This window comes from Drosophila melanogaster, chromosome 2L (assembly GCF_000001215.4).
Source record: "Drosophila melanogaster chromosome 2L".
Classification (NCBI taxonomy): domain Eukaryota; kingdom Metazoa; phylum Arthropoda; class Insecta; order Diptera; family Drosophilidae; genus Drosophila; species Drosophila melanogaster.
The window spans coordinates 8,528,754-8,541,439 of NT_033779.5; the positions used below are offsets into that span (position 1 = coordinate 8,528,754).

At 37.9% G+C, this 12,686-nt stretch overlaps 1 protein-coding gene across 6 annotated transcripts; it reads left to right on the top strand.

The window, feature by feature from the left end:
• Positions 1-387: 387 nt before the first annotated feature.
• On the top strand, positions 388-12,686 carry CG17834 (uncharacterized protein). 6 transcript variants are annotated; one of them, NM_135398.3, is made up of 6 exons: positions 388-804; positions 7,165-7,326; positions 7,454-7,515; positions 8,141-8,318; positions 8,478-8,710; positions 11,705-12,686. In NM_135398.3, exons 2-6 carry the CDS (start codon positions 7,307-7,309, stop codon positions 12,481-12,483), a joined length of 1,272 nt encoding a protein of 423 aa, NP_609242.2. In that variant the 5' UTR covers positions 388-804; positions 7,165-7,306; the 3' UTR covers positions 12,484-12,686. The 6 variants fall into 6 exon arrangements, with proteins under 6 accessions (NP_609242.2, NP_723403.1, NP_001260264.1 ...); NM_164827.2 differs by having other exon boundaries at positions 388-614; NM_001273335.1 differs by lacking the exon at positions 11,705-12,686 and having other exon boundaries at positions 388-614; positions 8,478-9,179.

Below are 12,686 nucleotides of genomic sequence, written 5' to 3' on the forward strand. Positions count from 1 at the left end.
GATCCTTGGCGGGAGTATTCAACTTTGGTTTGTTTATAAGAAATCATAGATAAAGTACTATTTGAAACAATCAGGTGAATTAAAAACCTTTCTGCTATAGTTAAAATAAGTCATTCCTTGTCGGATAAGTAATAGTTGAACAGTAGTATTTTCAATATCAAGGCCACGTTCTCGAAGCCGCTGGGCCATCAATTACAATTTTCGGCAATGACAGGTCGGAACCCAGGTCAGATCTTTAATCAGCAATGCGAGCGAATCGTGTCTGAAACAACTTCCGAAAGCTTATGCTCATGCTCCATCGGATTGGACGAGGCTTTAGGGGGGTGCTGCCTTGTGTTGTTTTGTTGTCGGGGGCTGATGGAGTTGTTGTCTCCGGTTTATTCGCATTCAGTTAGCCGACGATTGTTGAACCCGACAGACGTGCGCGCAGCTCGATCGATCGATCGTCGAGCTTTACCCGTTTTTCCCACTGTGTTTTTTCGACAATTTCGCGTGCAAAGCGTGATCATTATTGCTCAAAAATTGCTTTTGTGTTTTGTCCAAGTGTGACGCAGTTTTTAGCAAAGGTTCTGTGGAACTGCGAACGAGATCAGCATATAATAAAAAAAACCCTTGTGAGTGAAAAGAAAGTGCCTGCGAAACGGAGTTGATTTAGAGTTGTGTACTAATCGAAAGGTGCCGCTGCGAAGTGAACGATCTTGTGAGAGTGAAATTAAATCAAAACACAAAAAGTGAAGTTCAACAGCAGAGCGTTGTTTAAGAACCTGTAATTGAAAACGCACTTGAATACACACACCCATACAGGCAAGAATAATATTAAAAATAAGCCCAATAATGCGCCATACAACACGTTGTTGACCCTGAGCCAGAGCCTCGTGATTTTCCAAGAACAAGTAAACACCCCTCACAACCCACCTATACAAAAAAAAAAACCACTCGATGATAGCAATTATTTAGCATAAGAATTTATGTTGCAGTTTATTGAACTCTTTGTGCCGCCTGTTTCTGGAAAAAACCGTTTGCGCCTTGCAGGGAGATTCTGCTACTTGACTTGGTGTTCCGGTTTTTGGTCACGCCCGGGATTTTCTCGAATTCTGCGAATCACTTACATACAGTGTACCAATAAGGCATCCATAAAAAACATGATGTGTTTGTTTGTGAACATCAGTTTTCATTGCAATTGCAATGCGAAATTTCAAATCGATATTTGCGATTTATTTCACTTTGAATTGGCTTGCCTTGTCATGTGCCTCGTCCATAAAATGTGGCTAATAAACAAACAATTATGAAATGACGGATTTTTTAAACTCTTTAGCGCCTTAGATACGAGTCCAAATAAACAATTTGCAACCAGACAACACTTTGAAGCTGTGAATTTGGTTATGACTCATCGAATTATGGCTATTGGTGCTCGCATGCTTAATCCTAAACTAGATTGACTCATAATGTTAAAAAAAAGTGATTAATAACGTTAAGAGATAAACACTTTTGAAATACTAACTATGTTCAGAAACTACCAAGTTTATTTAGTCGACCCAACTGTTTCTGTTTATCATGCCTTTCGACACAAATTTGATTGATTGTATATATCCCCACGATTAGTTTTTGGTCGTTAACATTTCCGAACTCTTCCTTTCGTCATGTCATATCTAATCTAGAATCGTAGACAACCGAAAAATTGTTGTTATCGTGCTAAAGCCATACGCTTCAAAATTAAAGTTAGTCAAAAGACTTTCGAAATCGGGCGTTGCATTTGCCTTGCAAACGGTGTGGTGAGGACAAGCTGCATTATCGTCAGACGAAATAGAAATAAGTGCTATAATATAGCTTTAGTACCCGCGCTATATGGTCGTGAACAATCAAGTGATTACTGATAAAAATTGAAGCAAATGGGTTGACAAACAAAATACTTGTCAGGCAGATTTGGACGAGATAAGTGTGTATACATATGTATGTATATACGATTACTCGCAGTGTATTTTAAGGAAGCATCTTGGAGGATGAACGTGCTCTGAGTGAATGATTCAAGTAAAAATTACTTATGAGACACCTGTGACTCACACACCTGAGAAAACAGACAGTGATACAAAATCGCGGAACTGAAAAGATCACAATGGAATCGAGGATCGCCTACATAAATTGCATTCATTCATAAAAAAGTACGATTTAATCGTTCTAGCCGCAGCATTTAGAAGGGGAATGTAATGTCATGAGATTCTGAATTCTAGAGAAACAGATTCAGATTCACGTAGAGTATTTCCCGTTTACGCTGGAATTACTTTTATATTCAGGGTCTTTTCGATCCACTCAATTAATGGGCAAACAATTAAGGGAACCTTTGCTGTTAATTGCAGCTATTATCTCTGTGAATAAGAAACCAAAAAACATTTTGTTTTAGTGTATTAATTGATTACGGTAAACGTTGTGGAGCAACAAGGTGAAGTTTATTTCTCAATGGGAAATTTGTGGCACTATCTTAAAATCATTTTCATACTTATGCCTTAAAAGTATTTAAAAGATTTAATTTAAGATTTAATACCCTTTAACAATCCTTGATTTTGCATTATCAATTATTGATGTTTATTGAGCTGACTTATTTTTAAAATTTAATTCCGGTTTCATTCATTAAATAAAGGTGTGTTGAGAATAACTTCAGAACTTCCCTTTTTGAATTATCAGGTAGCTTAATGGAAAGTATATTTTGATTTCCAAGTGAATGTTATGAATAATCGATTTCTTGCTCGTTCATTTAAAAGTTATTAATGCTAACAAAATGGCTATTAAGGCAGCAAGTCCAGCCGACGACAGACACGAATCGAAAATATTTGTGCGGTCCATTACGCTTGAGTTTGAGTTACTAATTCATAAGATAAACAAAGATCAACGCGCGTGCTCCAAAAACTAAAAGATATAAAAAAAAACACTCGAGAATCGATCTGCAGTTGCGAAAACGACAGGGTGCGGAAAGTTTTCGGTTGCCAAGTGAAACTCGACGGCAATGCAGGTCCAACTCGATCGGAATACAAGTCAGTCTCTGATGTCTGATGCCTGTCAAAGCCTAAAAACTGAAACGAGGCCAATGCACGCCACTTGTCGTCTGGGGTTTTTAGTTTGCCATGAACCGATCGGAGCACTATATACATATATATATGTATATAACATACACATGTTCATAACCAAGTTGCAAGTCGGGCTGCGGTTAATGACACCTGGGTTCGATCTTTCTGGGCAGTTATAGAGACTGATTCCGAGATGCCCGTTGCGTGTGAATGATTTTATTTGACGGGTTATTGTAATTTACACTTCAGACTTAATCCAAAAATCAACAGCAAACAACCATCTGTTGATTTTCGAAGCCGGAAAATGCGTATCCAAAATGAGGGGAATTGAACCCAAGCATCGTAAATCAGATTGAGATATTAATACCCAAAAGGTGATAATAAAAGTTTCCAAAATTCTCACAAATACTTCTTAAAAACTTGTAAGAGCATTAGAAATGTTAAGTTACTCAGGAATTTTCTATACCCATATATGTTATCATTCATTATTTACTTAAATGTAGATACATATGTGCATTTTTAGCCTCGCAATATTTCGAACAATGCCAAGCTCAATTAAATGAAGTGGGAACTCGATTTGAATTTCTACTTAGCAAACACACGATAGAAATGGAATAATGAATAATATAATAGATCATGTTGATAAAAATACTCGTTTCTCTCCTGCAATGCAAAAAAAAAAACAGAGAAATAAGCCAACTTTTTTACGCTTTTAAACTTTTCGGTGATTTTCCAGTGAGAGATTCTAGATAATGTTCATTTCGTCGTTTATTATATTATATATGGGCGTGTACATATATATTTTTTACTGCCACAAAACTCGTTTGGTTGTCGTAAAATCTTTTATGTGGTTAAAGAGAGGGAAAGGGATGACCGACAGGCGTATTAAAAGTTAATTAAGTAAAGTGCATAAAGCGCAATCTTTCAAAAAGAAACCGCTGAGCTATAGCTCAATAGTTTAATCCAAAGCCTAGGAATGATTTCCATCTGAATTGTGGAAATGGGTTATGCATATGAATTTCAGTTTCGTTTTTATTGTAATTTTGTTTGAAAGAATTCACCGCATTGCATGCATCGCTCGAGTGACTCGCGAAATTATACATTGTAATCCGATTGTTATTGTTCGCATTTCAGTTTTGGTGCTGAATTTGTTTTTCACTCTGTGCGGAAGTATTCGATCGCAAATTTTTTACCTGTGGCATGCGATATTTTTCTGTCAAATTACCAAAACAATTCAATTTCGACCCAGTTCAAAGGTCAGGTTAAAAGAAAATTAAAGAACTACAAATCCACAAAATGCTGTTTGCTTTGTCAGGTTTGCTTAACGAGATATTAATCGCAAACTTTTCACAGCCCATTAAAAAGACAGAGACAACTTAAATGATTTTCGCTGAATGCTTTTAAATTGTTTACCCCAATTAATGACTCGGAAAAGGGTTGGTATATGGCAAGTGGAAGCTGACTAAGTGGCTAAGCTTTTATCCACAAATTATGATTTTTTCACTTTGCTTTAGCAAAAGTTGTTTGACTTGTTTCAAGGTAATTCACATTTATGTCAAGTTAATTTATAATTACAGTTAAGTTTTAATTTATAGAGATTTTAAGTAAGAACACTTTATGCAGAAACTAAAAATAGCATAAAAGTGAGTTCGAAAAAATTGAAGTTTTGAAATTGTAAGGCAGAACTAAATTGGTTATAATACACTTTCTAGTGAAAAAGTTGTCATAAAAAGAAAAATTTTATATGGAATCACTGTTGCTTCTGAAATCCCATTAGCTTACCTAATTCCAATATTTCTCCAACCCCCCTCGTGGTGTGTTGTATAACGCATAACGCCATTCGAGTTGGAATGAGTTTCACGCATAAAACGTGTAGACATCAACAAATTGCATTACACGGCTTAAAGTAACAGTGACAACGAAAAGGTAGCAACAAAATGAGTGCTATTCATTTCAGCGCAGCTGATTGACATTCAATTACCAATGGCCCCACCCCCAACCCCTTTCACGTCATCGTAGCAAGTTTAATGAGTGTTGAGCGCTTTTCAATTCAACTGTCGTCGAATGCTTCGAATGCTATGAATGCTACGAATATATCTACGGCTTTATCAAAAGACAAACAATTGATCGATTGTCGCAGCTGGGTCTCACATGATCATGATTCGCTGTGGTCTATGAACTCAGGAGAAGCTAACACACGAATGTTTAAATTTCTTCTTTTTTCGGTGTTAAACATATCTTTACAACCGGCAAACAATTGTCTTGGTTCTTGACACCTTAAAGTCAAATCAAATCGGGGAGTTAACTTATCTGCATTCAGAGATTAGGTTCGTAGAATGAACTTGGAGATAAACCAAAAAAGAGGTTTGAGCAACAAAACATTGTTAAGCTGGCGCAATGAAAGTAGTCATTTACGAATTAACTAGTAATAATAAACGCATTCGTCTGCACTTGATCACTTGGTCTCACGGCTCAGTTTGTTGAACTCTGTTTAGGGAGTTGTCCTTTATCAGCTCGTTTGAATTCAATTAGCAATCTTTTGATAAGAACTTACAAAACTGAATTAGTAATCTATTGATATGAGTTTACAAAACTGAATTTGCAATCTATTGATAAGATTGTAAGGAAGAGAAAACGCTGATAGCAAAGAGGCGAAGCTTGTGAGTAAAGGAGATTTTTCATCAGCCCAAAAGTATGCTTATTGGCGAACCTTGGGTGGATTCCACGCCTCCCACCACTCAACGCACTCACCTGTGCAGAGAATGTGGCCTCAATTTGCAGAAACGCTTATCGTTCAAAGCGTTAAGTAAACGCAGGCAGGCAAACACGAGTACATGTGTAGCGAGGTTATCTTCGTGTGTGCACGGTGCAAGTTTAAAAAGTTTCAATTACTCCACCAACACACGCCCACCACTCACACACACACACGCGACAGAAGTGCAAGGCTTGAGCAGGTGTCACAATACTGCAACAAGTTACAGTGGGACAAGAGTAGGCCACATTGAACTACATTAGTCCATGCTTATTATATATTTTCTATCATATTGTTTTCTTCATTTACATTATTAAAATTAACACTGTCTATAAACTGCGCGTTAAGCTCCTTGAATGTCTGCGAAATAATGCGAACGGAATTTAAGCTGAACGGTATAGAATGAGATAACGGTTGCTCATAAATTATAAAATATTCTTGCAATTTTAATCTGATAATGTTGTGGACGCGCCTCTCGCCACCTGACCCACGGTGCACAAGAGAGCGCGTAAAGAGAGAGTTGGCGCTGTTTAATGGGGAGAGCAAAAGAGCGCCTAAAATAGTTAAAAATTGTCGCAAAATCATCACTCTCTGGCAGTAATCTATCATGCGCGATCGATCAATGGCTCTCTAAAAATGTCTCTGCCCCAGCCCACCACCCCCTGCCATAGCTCCACTTCCAGAGAGATGAGTTCATAAAGTGGGTGAAAGAGAGCGTTCTCCAGTAGCTCCTCTCAAACGTACTCACTTTTATCACACACACGTACACTCAAAAAATGTCCATGGAAAAATTATTCTCAGTAAAAAATTATAAATTAAATATTTCTTTACATGATATTATTTAACAAATATTTAAACGAATCGAGACATATTAAAAAAATAGCCGGGAATTGGTTATGGTTTTACAAGGTAAACGTGTCGTATGAGCAATATTTTGGTGCAACGACGCTATTGAACTACGCTTCAATTCAAATAAATAAATTCGTTTTTCTAAAAACATAAAACAAAATATTTGAGTGTTTTGTTAAAAAATATTTTAATATATTCATAAGAACATATTGTTATTTTAAAATACGGTTTCGAAAATCAAAAACCAATTTCTTGAAATTCAGTAGCGTGTTTCCCTCAGTGTAGAGTGGAGAGCGGGTGGAGAGCGCCATCAGAGCGCGATTTGGGGCCACTTCATGTGCCGATAAAAGCTGTCTTCACACGCTCACCGCTCGCCACTGAAAAAAAATTTCTGGAACGAGTCACACGCACCGCACGTTCCTCCGCAGAAAGGCAATAAAAACAATAACAACATAACTCGTCCTCGTCGAACAAATCCGAATTTAATTTATTATTCCCAAACAGAAATCATAAATTAATCAAAGCATTGTTACAACACAACAACGATTTTCGGACTCGGATTCTCTTCATTTTTTATTCGAGCGGAGAGTAAATAAAGTCAAGAAAACAAGAGGAAGAGGAAGAGCGGTAGGGAGCCAACAACAAAATGTGCCGCTGCTGTCAAAAGTGAGTAAACGCTACGAATTTCCCCCTACCCCACCACGCTTGACAACTTGCTCCGCATTCGAGCCAACAATTCACCTGGCTAACACACATTCCGAATTGCCTTTTCTTTATCCATTTCCATTTGTAGCTGCTGGGAAGATTTCTACTGGAATTGCTTCGAGGAGCGTTTCTGCTACGACGAATCCATCGGTAAGTTTTTGAGCTTTTTTGATTTGGGCAGTTGACGGATACGGATACTCTGGTTACGGTTACCTGAAAATGAGTACGAGTACGAGTACTTCGGCTACTGCCACTCAAATACTCACTCTCTTCGCACGCCTCACACACACACACATACAAGAAACTAATAAGATCTTGAAACGCACAATGCTACGGCGATTTTTGCGCGATTTAACGTGTTTGGCATTTGAAATCGAGTACGAGTCGTAAAAGGAAAAAATAAAACACAAGCTGATAAATCAGTTTTATGGCACTTTTGCCAAACTTGCATATAGAGTATCTTAAAAAGTTGCGCTTAAGTAAGCTGCGACAAGTTTTGTTTACATAAATGCTTGCATGTATAGAAAGGCAAAATAGTTTTATTATTTTATATAAAAAAATGAATAATAATAAGTACTTAAAAGAATTTAACGATAGAATATTCCAGAGGTAGAGTTGGGCTTATAGCTTAGATCAAATTCGTTTCTGTAGAAGACTCACATTTTGTTTGAAAATGAAATTCAAGGAGAGAAGACTCGGAAGTTTCTGGAATAAATTTGTTTATAAGATTACGGTTTTTTCATTTACTAATTTCTGCTCTTTCTTTGCCTCTCAGCCAACTACAATCCCGAGGAGGACGAGGACTACTTGGCGTCCAGGAAAAATGGCCAGATCATTGGACGCATACAACCGACATCGGTGGATAATAATAATTCGCTGACGGTGCCCCAACCGATTTGCGATCAGCCGCAAATGAGGCAGGGCAACTCGAGCTTGGGCCTGAGCCTAATGAGGTACTAATAGATAGATCAAATCCCAATCCAGAGATCGCATTTCGCACTTTGTTTGGTTGGCTGGCGATTAGCGATTAATTGGCATGCTCGTGTTGGCTTACTGTTGGCCATATCAATTGACATTATAACCAATATCTGTTTTCTTTGTGGCCCTTTTAGCGCCAAGATCCACGAGGAGGACTATCGTCGGGAGACACAGATCAATGTGCCCAACCTGGGACCGGAGATACTGGCGGTTTTTGCCAATTCGCAAATCTTCCAGGACCATCAGCCCACCAAGCTGAACCGGATCAGCACCAAGACCTATCTGGCCGGAATCCATTCGCCGAATCGCGAAATGCCGACAACTCCGCGGCTCAGCGATCAGGATCGATTGCTGCGACGTCTGGAAGGTAATGATGGCCCCAGTGGTGCACACACCCCACTTTTGGGTGGTGCTGCTAATGGTAAAAGCAGCGGCAAGAGCACCCGCAGCAGCAGCATCGTATCCAGCGGTGTGCCCAAGGTCAAGTTCTATCTGAACTGAACATCGATGGGTTTTGGGGTTCAATGGGTACTAGCAGTATTTGTGCCAAAGATTGAGGAACTCTCGCAATGCGGATATAATCAATTGGAGAGTGACCAATATCGCCAAAATGTGACTTAATATTATTAACTAATTAGCTGTAAGTGTTGCTACACAATATTCGATAGAGACAGCAATGCCAGTGCGACTGGCATTTAGTATTATCTATACTCCTAAGTAGCCTAATTTAAGTTAGCTTAAACGTTTACCATTTAAGTCTTAATTGTTGGACCTTGTAATTGTTTAGTCCTAAGCGACAAAGAGCAAACAGTATGATTTTCATAAAGTTTTTAAACAAAATTTTCGCTTGGTTTTCACTTTTACGCTCCACATATTTTATATATATTTAGGTGCTATTTAAATTGACTGACTACTGACTTCATCTTTACGTAAAAGTTCTGATTAATACAACATCGTCGTGCCTTTAAATCGCGCCTACCATCATTTTAGCAAATTGTTTTGTGCACTTTGAACAATTGCTTTGTTTGTCAAGTTGGCATTACTCAACAGCTTTTACTAATTGCATGGGACTGGGATCGCTTAGTCAAACATATTCACATTCTAAGCGTTCAGTTTTTCGATAGATTTCTCAGAAGTGGTTGAAATGATTTCACTGAGAATCTACGAAAATCAAATAAAGTCTTGGCTTATTAAAAAGGGAATCTAAAAAATGCATAAGCAATATATGAACAAATTTCGAAGACGATATGAAAAGCAAATTTCACATTTGCTCAAACAATTATTACAAATTTTTGCAATCCAAATTTTTCCGCAGGCTTGACTCACAATCCATTAACCCCATTTGGCTTAAAAAAAAAAGAAATTCATTCATTCGAAGTTCGAACCTCCAAACGAGGAAGAGCGGAAAAGAACAAATCTGGATCCGAGTCCAAATTTAATTAACAATTTTATTTCTCAATGACGCAGACAGCACCTTAAGGTACTGGTTTCATCTGGAGTTATATATAAAAAAAAGAAACATATTTTGCGGCACGTCACACATTTGTTATCACAATTGGAAGCAGAGATAAAACCATTGGCAATTGGAGATGATTTAATGGGCTATTAGGCCTGCGCCACTGATTTATCGCAATATTCGCAAATGGTTAATCACAGCGACCGACTTATGCCACCAAGCCCATTCCATCAGCAAAACGAACCAAACGTAATTAGTCAAATATTCGATTTTCTTATCGAGACCATATAAAAGAGTGTTAACAGCAAATAAACACCCATGCAATATGAATATTTCTGCCCATTTATGTATTTTGTCAAAAATACACGTATAGGTAATTTTTTTTATAGATAAGAAACTCGAGCTGGTAATCAGTTTTTGCATGCTAACAATCGATTCCTCCTTAGCTGATAAAAATAAAGAAATCGTCAAATTTGTAGAACTTTAGAGCTGTCATTTCATTCTATAGAACACATTTAAAAACTCCAAGCAAAAATGATAACATATAGATATCATCTTCACTTGTTTTAGGTTAATTGAAAAATAATCAATACATCAGTATATCTATAGAAAATAAATTCCGTCTTCATATTATGCATGTTAAATATACAATTATATATTGATCTTTTCAATTAAAAATATTTAAACAGCAGGTGTTGTATGTATCGATATTTAACAAATCGCGTTTAATTGATTGTATGTTCGAATAATCTCAGGTTTCATTTCGAAATAAAACGAAACAATAACAGCGATCAGTAAACAATAAATAGCCCAGTTTCAGTTGTCAATTAAGTTTTATGCACGGTACTATTTTCATTTTTATTTATACTTGTAAATTATATTGTTATACATACGTGTGTATGAGATATCTTAATTACATTCACGTAGTCATCACGTTCTCTTGCTAATGTCGGATGACTTTTCCGATTCGCCAGTCAATGGCTCCTATACAGTTTATAGCTGTTTTGTTTTAAGTATTTCCACATCTACATCATATTATTTCGTCAGAACCCTATACCTTATACCTTATAAAGCTGACGTTTATTGTCGGGGGTCTTGACGATACTTAAATCATACGTCATATTGTATTGTTTAACACATTTTGCTTTCTCAAAACAAAATCTAAGTAGTTACCGATTAAGAATTATTAGGCAGTAAATTAAATGATTTCATAAGTATCTATACATATTTTTACATAACAGAATTAGTATAATCTTTAACTGCAGCTAAATTTTATCCTACTTTTAAGTTTCATTTCACAAATAAACTATCAAAGCGACTTTACTAAGTATGTACATATTTGAAAATGACTTGCCTTGAAAGCGCAATGTTGTTATCCAAATAAAGAAACAAAATTTTATTGCAATTATATACTAAAATATTGACTGAATCAGAATGAATACTATAAAAAATAATACTGATAAGGTACGACTCATTTGATGCTTAAATGCATCTTACCCAATTGCTTGGGTATTTGTTGTCAAATGAAATTAAATTTATAAATCTTAAGAGTACAGAAATATTAAGTCAAAAGAAGGCAAGACTAATAATCTATTAAATTTACTATAAAACTTAACTAGTAAGTTCCGCCTCTAAAATTTCCATTTTAGCCAAAGTCGAGGGCTAGTTATTATCTGCACATATCTTTCCTATCTGCCATGAACTCAACCGTTATCTTGTTTGCCAACCTTTTATGCGTCTTACAATGGCATCTACTTTTCCAACTCTTCCAAAGATAATATTGTCCTCTCTGGCAGCTGGCTAATTAGGGTACAATGAAATCAGGACAATATCTCTAAATAATATGGGTTTAGTTACTTGCAAATGCAGAACACTTTTTAAACGGAGTATATCTTCTTTTTGCAGGAGATGCCACTGATGCGAGAACAGGATCGACCGAGAAGCGAATCACCTTCACCCTGGCTCCCAGTTCGGCCGAATGCTCGCCGTCGGGTAGCCAAACGACACTTACTCCCAAAAAGTTCGAGGCCATTGCCGAGGAGGAGAAGGAGGACGACAAGGCCGATGAGGAGGAGGAGATCATGGAGGAGGTGGTGCTGCGACCTCGCCTCATCGACCGGCATCCTCATCTGCTGGCCAACCCCAGTGGACTGACGACCACGCCCAAACGGATCCTGCGATCCGCCAAGAGCGTTCCGCACATGAATGTCCGTTCGTCGGCCAGTGAGACGGATATATTCTCCATTAGCGGTACGATGACCGGAAGCAGTCAGATCAGCATGACGCCGGAGGTGCCATCGATATCGTTCAGTAATCTGCCTAAGAACTACGAGGACACGCCCACTATTGAGAAGTACCGGGTATCGCAGAGTCTCTATTCCATTCAAACGGCGAATGCTGCTCGGGCCACACAGGATGATTACTCCATGCCGCGCTACTTCCGTCGATCTGCCATGCTATTGACCCAGAGCTCTGAGGTGCTGCCCGGCGCCAGTTCACTGGCCTCCATGTCGCCATCGATGGCCTCGTCCTCTGCCTCGCCCGGGTCCTCCAAGGACGAACTGCGACGGCCAGAGAAGGAGAAGAGCAAACGACTCCAGATGCTGCGTGGCAATCTACCGCCCTTACTTATTCATTCCGTGTCCTTCAAACGAAATCGCGACGAGGGCAAGCAGGTTGACTAGTCGCACTGCAGATATACATATTTATTTGTTAATCACTTTGTCCATGTTTTTAATGTTTTAAATTTATTAGCCTTTAGTACCTGCTTATGCGTTTTCTGTATTATCTTCTAAGCAATGACCTTGTCCAAACAATTCCTCAGTATTCAGATGTACTTCATTTTGAATTAATGATTGATATTACAAAATAAATTGTATTTTACCAC